At 37.4% G+C, this 7,032-nt stretch overlaps 1 protein-coding gene across 1 annotated transcript; it reads left to right on the top strand.

Moving 5' to 3' along the window:
• The first annotated feature begins 400 nt into the window (after positions 1–400).
• On the top strand, positions 401–6,350 carry LOC114269197 (uncharacterized). Its single transcript, XM_082890187.1, has 4 exons — positions 401–677; positions 5,073–5,732; positions 5,838–5,945; positions 6,082–6,350. The coding sequence occupies exons 1-4, from the start codon at positions 401–403 to the stop codon at positions 6,348–6,350; spliced, it is 1,314 nt and encodes a 437-aa protein (XP_082746313.1).
• Positions 6,351–7,032: the final 682 nt, after the last annotated feature.

Raw genomic sequence — 7,032 nt, 5'->3', positions numbered from 1 at the left:
GGGGTGCTCATAGCTGACCTTCCCCAATCGTACCCTAGCTCCCGAGCCGAGACAACTCCGGTGATGACGGACATGTGGCCTTCGGCACCGAGTCAGGGTTTCCTAAATTTCCCCATTAAAAATATTTAGGTGGCGACTCTGTATCTGGCAAAGCAGTCCATGTTTGGAACTTCTTTTCACAAAATCTGTTTCTCAAAACGATTTGCCGGATTTGGACTCTTTGGTTCAGATTAAGAACCGTGACAACAAATCGAGTCCGAACTGTAGCACGGGGTCCCACGCGGACTTGTTACAAGCATCCTCAGCCTCAGCCTCAGCCTCAGTAGCCTTGGCCTTAGGCTAGGCCTTCTTGGTTCTTCTTGGCTTCGGCGGGGGCAATGGTTGGGATGGAACAGCATCGATGTCGGTTGGAAGGTCAGCTAGGAGATCTTGGGCGACAGGCTTTGGGCGAACCATCTCGGCAGGTTTTACGAGTCTTCGCCAACGTTTTCTTTCTGGTATTGGGATTAGGTATGGGTCAGAAGTTGATGGTTGGTCGGCTGGATCAGAGGTTGACCCTTGGTCAACCCGAGATGTTGATGCTGTTTGCAGAGTGGTAGCAGAGGGAGGAGATAGGCTCTTCTTCTTCCTTTTTGGGACGTCGGACAGTGTGGATTTGTATGTCGGAATAAAGTTCAGTAACAGGGGAGCCTTGCGCTTATGGATTGGAAGAGCTAGGAGCTTCTTTAAATCTTTTCCTGGGAAGAAGGATTGGTGAAAGTTTTTTGGTGGCTGATGAAGATCTGCAGGACAAACAAACAAGACATTAGAAACAGAAAGTTTTCAAGACTTGGAAAAAGAAATAACTAAGTATTGGCGTTGGTCTCTTACCCTTGCCCTCTTTAACTGTTCGAGGAAGAGGGTAGAGGTGAACATCTTCGTCTGGACCAAATTCCCAATTTCCCGAAGCAATGACAAAGTCATCTCCGGCTCCCTTGTTGGAGTCCGGGAGGTCGGCTATAATTTTGAATTCAGTAGACCTCGGCATGAGGTAGTAGACGTAACCTTTTTCCTTCAGGTTAAGGGGCCACATGGTATAACAATATTGAACATCGGCAAGGGTGATCCTAACATTCTCCTGCCTAGCTAGGGTTATGATACCAAAAATCACTCAATAAGAGTTTATGGCAAGTTGCATAGGGTTTAGCTTATAAAAATGCAAAATCTCGCGGAAAAGAATGTTAAGTGGAAGCTGAAGTCCACACTCAGGAAAGGCTACAATAGGGAGAGGCATGGTGTTTTTGGTAGGCATGATGGAGTCACCATCCTCAGCCAGTTTCAGATGAACATCGGCAGGGATGGAGAACTCCTGCCTAAAGTACTCAAGTTTGGTCGGGGTATCAACCCTATGTCTCCACATGCCCATAACGTCGGCCTAAAGTCAGAAGGCTAGATTTCAGGAAAAAGGTGCTCTTAAGGGATTATTGGGACCTCGGCAAAACCCTAGGTAAGGACTGATAAGGCTTGTTTCAGTTTTCCTTAAAAATTCAGGGTTCTACAGACAAAACCCAAACCTAAATCTATGAAGGCAAAGATTGAAAGCAAGAATTAAAGGCAGAGATCTGGAAAACAACACAGGAAACAAGAAACAAAGAATGACGTTTCAGAATCAAGAACAGAGGTATGGTTCTCAAAAGCGAAAGAAACACAGGCTCAAGAACAAAGGCAAAAAAGTATTGAAATAGTACAAGTGTTCAAGACATGAGTGAAATCATGGAATAAGTGCGTCCAGACAAAATAGTTCAGCAAAATCAAAGGTTTGAAACAAAGCAATAATGGCAGCAAGTAAACAAAAGCACACAGAAGAAATTTGAAATAAGAAGAACAGAGGCTTACTAGAACAAATAAAGCCGGAATACAAGTCGCCGAGGTAAGGCAACGGATTGCAGGCAAGACGGAACGACAAAAGCTTCGCTAGAATGGAGGAATGAAGATAGTTGTAGAGCTTGGAGCTAGAGCAATGGCGGGTTTGAGAATGTTTAGAGAGAGAAAGAGCCAGAAAAACGAATGCAAAAGTAAAGAAACGAAGAGGAGAGTAAAGTTTTATCAAAAACTTGAAACGGCGGCAAAAAGCGGCATTTATTGCGCCTGGAGGAACGCGTGCGTCAGACGGTGCAGACAGGTGAAAGACGGATTACAAGCGTGTCACAGACACGGGCCAATGACGATAGAACAAGTAAGGAAAACGGTTGAGAAGAAATGCATGACAGCTCATGCGCGTAAGGGAGTTTGTTTGAGTTCTTGTTCTCCGAAGGGAACACGTCGGCCTGAAATAAGTGATCTCGTCCGAAGAGTTCTCGCACCGAGGTACTGGAAGAAAATACAGATATAGGTTCCATCACCTCAAAATGCCGAGGTAATAGAACCTAGGGGGCAGTTGTGGGATGTATTTTCTGAATACCAACATGTGGCATGGTGACGCCGACGTGTCAGCCAACGTGCCACGTGTCATGGTCGTTATGCCGAGGTTATCTTGACAATGCCGAGGTTATCTCTGAAGATATCAAAATCCGAGATAAGCGGATAAGGGACAAGAGTTCTAGAGTAAAAAGAAGACTTTGCTAAGATAAGGATAAAGCTCTTAGGGAGTTTATCTTTATCTCTTGAGGAATCCAAAGTAAGTACTAAATTGGAGTCCATAAAAGTCAGGCTTCTAGTAGGACTTGGATTGAGTAAACTATAAAAGAGAGGCACCCCCGTGGGTCTAAGGTACACAGTTTTATACTCAAGCTTGTGAGTTTAGCACTTGATTATCTTTGAGAGATATACTGACTTGATCGTCGGAGTGCCCCCGGGTGGAAGAGCCACCGCCGGAGCCTTTTCTTTCTGTTACAGGTTTGCTGAAGCCATCTATTCCGCCGGTGCTCTCTAGCTGATTACTAAGCGGGCAGTGTGGTCGGAAAATCACCCACACACTTAGCATATTTTTTATGTCATGTTATATCTATTATTCTATTTGTCAATAAAATATTAATGAAATGAGTCTCATCACTTACATTATGTCTAATATTAACAATTAAACTAGAATAATAGAATAGTGTAAGAAAAATAGATAGCGACGGCATTACTCACGTTTTTAAACCATATTAACATTCGTTTATAATTTGCATTGGGATGGGGTTTGGCAAACGCGAATCCCCCCTCCCCCACGCACAAAATAAAAAAGTTTTGAAAAAATCTCTTAAATATAGTATTAAAATTACAAATATTTTAAAATTATATAGGTTCGTCACTTCAAAATTTTTGCAAAAAATTTAAGAACTGTCACTCCTTAAATTTTCTACTTTAAAATTTAATTATTATTTTGATAAATACTAAAAATAATAATAATAATAATTTATTTTTTAAGTATGATTATTTTTTATTTTAAATTTAGTAATGTTAAAACAATTGAGAATTTATTTGTTAATATGTTAAAGTCCTTTTTTGTCTAATTAGGGCCCAAAATTTTTAATTGCTTGGTTATAACTAAATACAAGATATAAAAAATACTACTCACGTGTAACCTGCCCACGCTTGAAAATGCCCCAAATTCTTATTAACCTAATTGTTTAAGCCCCCTTCTCCACTTTACTCTCTCTCTCTCTCTCTCTCTCTCTCTCTCTGTGTGTGTGTGTGTGTGTGTGTGTGTGTGTGTGTGTTTGTGTGTGTGTAAATGATATGAAAGCTTGGAAAAGAACTCGCAAATCTCCTAGGCCTCACAAGCTCGCACTGAAACAACAAATGGAGACAATACAGTGAATCAAACCTTACATCCTCCGATTCTTTTTTCACTTTTTCACTTCTAGGTAATACTAATCTCTTCCATTTTTTTTTCAAATTTATTCGCTCATTTGTTGTCTGATTTTTTTTAAATGATTAATCTCGTTTTTGGAAATGACAAAAATCTAAATATACTTTGTTTGGTTGCTGAGATGGAGGAAAACTAATCAAAATGAAATCGAAATCTTCTCTTGCTATGGTTGCAAAACCAAGCATTTACTGTAGGCTTAAATAATAATAATAATAATAATAATAATAATAATAATAATAATAATAATAATAATAATAAATATCTTTAATTTCACAGAGATGAATATGCTTATATATCTTTAATTTCGTTGCAATTCTCTTCAATTTGGATGCAATTCACCTCGTTGGGGTTAAAAATTCTATTACTCTGAACATGTTTATTATTTACCCATTGAAAATGACATATCCTTTGTTAGATTAGATTATATTGTTAGTGTGCTTCTTACCTAGTGAGTAACAAAAATTGTTTAATAATTTTCAGGTTCTTAAATAAAATTGATTCTTCTTTAAGAAAATAGGCTCTCAAGATATAGAAGTTAATGCAACTACAAAACATTTCACTAATAATGTTGAAGCTTCAATTCCTGAACAACGTCCTCGTAAAGTGCCTAGAATAGAATCCAAAGAAGTTGATACATCTTCTTTGGTAAGGGATCCAGGACTATGACCACAAATTTGGGAGTATTTGATATCTCAACGTGATGAGATTCGACGAGCTTACATCAAATTTGGACCATACCAACCTGACAACCAACCTTTTGAAGAGAAGAATGGGCGCCATTTTCTAGCTTCTTGGTACAAGTTATTTCTAGATCAGCTAGAATATTCTCCAACCAAACATTGTGCCTTTTGTCTTCCTTGCTATCTTTTTACAAAACCAAATGGACTCACTACTTCTAGCGCTTTCATTTCTGATGGATTTTCTTCATGGAAGAAAGCCAATAGTGGGAAGAATTGTGCTTTCTTAACTCATATTGGAAAGGACCCTAATTCATTGCATAGAATTATTGTCGAATCTTGCCATGATTTAACAATTCAAGCGCAACACATTGAGAAATTAGTTGAGAAACAAACTTCTCAATAAGTTGCCAAAATCCGTTTGTGGTTGAAGACTACAATAGATGCTGTCAAATGGCTTACATTTCAAGCTTGTGCATTTAGAGGTTGTGATGAAAGTCATGATTCTAACAATCGAGAAAATATTATTGAATTGATAACGCTCTTGGCATCTTATAATGCAGATGTGGCAGATGTTGTGTTACACAAAGCTCCTCAAAATGCTTCATACTACTCGCATCGAATTCAAAAAGAGATTCTTATTATTTTCTTTGACAAAATACAAAGATGCATTCTTGAGGAGATTGATGAAGCAAAATTTTGCATTATAGTGGATGAAGCTCGAGATGAATCAAAGAGGGAGCAAATGGCCATTGTTCTACGATTTGTTGATAAATATGGCTTTATAAAGGAGCATTTTTTTGACATAGTTCATGTATCGGATACAACATCAGCAACTTTGAAAGAAGAAATATATATTGTCCTATCTCATCATAATCTCAGTGTACAAAATATTTGTGGTCAAGGCTATGATGGTGCTTGTAATATGCGTGGAGAGTGGACTGGGTTACCGGCCTTATTTCTTCATGACAATCATTTTACATATTATGTTCATTGCTTTGCTCATCGACTCCAATTAGCATTGGTAGCAATAGCAAGAGAGGTTATACCCGTTGTCCAATTTTTTTCTTATCTGGATCTCACAGTTAATCTATCTGGCTCTTCTTGTAAAAGGCATGATCAGTTGAAAGTTGCTCAAGCTGAAGAAATTGTAGCAGAAGTTGAAACTGGTAAAGGAAAAAATCAAGTTGGGACATTTAAACGGGTTAGAGATACTCGATGGGGTTCTTACTTGGGATCTATTTCCAATTTGATAAATATGTTTAGAGCAACTTGTTCAGTCTTAAGTAATGTCATCAATGATGGAGCCACCTCTACTTAACATGCAGATGCTGATGGAGTTTATGATAAGATTACATCTTTAAAGTTTGTGTTTATCTTACATTTGATGAGAGATAATATGGGGACTACTGATGATCTTTGCCAAGCTTCGCAATGTAAATCCCAAGATATATTGAATACAATGCATCTGGTGTCAACTACAAAAGCACTTGTTCAAAAATATAGAGAATATGAATGGATTCCTTTGTTGGAGAATGTTTAACTATTTTGTGGATGGAAAATATAACATAGATATTCTTGATATGAGTGCTCGTTACACATCTGGTAGAGGTCGTGTTTGTCACCAAAGAGATCACATTACTATTAAGCATCATTTTTGGGTTGATATTTTTACAATTACATGTGGTTCTCAATTGCAAGAATTGAACAATAGATTCAAAGAAGATGTGATGGAGTTGCTTATTCTTAGCTCTGCTTTAGATCCTAGGAATGATTACAATTCGTTCAAAATTGAAGATATATGCAAGCTTGCAAATCAATTTATCCTAATCACTTTATAGAGCAAGAAAAATACATTTGAAATTCCAATTGCAAAACTACGAGATTGACATCCTTAAACATCGTAGGTTTTAGCAGTTATTGACAATTTCTGACTTGTACCAAATGTTGGCAATAACAAGGAAGTCAACAATCTATCCTCTTGTCGATAGATTAATTCGTTTTGTTCTAATTTACCAGTTTCTATGGCGACAACAGTACGTGCATTTTTAGCTATGAAAATTGTAAAGACTAGATTGCGCAACAGGATGGAAGATGATTTTCTTTCAAGCTACTTGCTAACATATGTTGAGAAAGACATTACTCAAGATTTTGATGTAGATTCCATCATATATGCGTTTTATATTATGAAAGAACATCGAGCGCAACTTTAGATGCCTAAGTAGATATTTAAAGCAAATAGTTGCTTTTTTGAAAATTAATATGGATTTACTAAAACATATCTAATTGTATTTTGATAACATTTTGTAATTATATACGATGAACGGAAACATCTAATTATATATTTTTGTGATATTTGGGTAGAAATTGATATATATCACATGCACATTACAAATTTTTTGATTACATATACACTCGCCCCCCTCGATATTAGAATCCTACGTCCGTCCCTGTCATTTAATGTTCTTAAATTTGTGTTGAATGTGAATTAGTCAAAAGTCATTTTGTTATTGGTCAATAATG

Source organism: Camellia sinensis, chromosome 10, assembly GCF_055761805.1.
Source record: "Camellia sinensis isolate YWXY chromosome 10, ASM5576180v1, whole genome shotgun sequence".
Lineage (NCBI taxonomy): Eukaryota > Viridiplantae > Streptophyta > Magnoliopsida > Ericales > Theaceae > Camellia > Camellia sinensis.
Note: the sequence above shows the minus strand (reverse complement) of the source record. Positions and strands in the feature narration are given on the sequence as shown.

Excerpts from the sequence above, each read along its gene's own strand:
- LOC114269197 (XM_082890187.1), top strand. The coding sequence starts at position 401 with ATGTCGGTTGGAAGGTCAGCTAGGAGATCTTGGGCGACAGGCTTTGGG. Across the intron at positions 678-5,072 it reads GTATGTCGGAATAAAGTTCA|ATGTGGCAGATGTTGTGTTA; the intron begins GTAACAGGGGAG and ends CTTATAATGCAG. Across the intron at positions 5,733-5,837 it reads GGTTAGAGATACTCGATGGG|ATGCTGATGGAGTTTATGAT; the intron begins GTTCTTACTTGG and ends CTTAACATGCAG.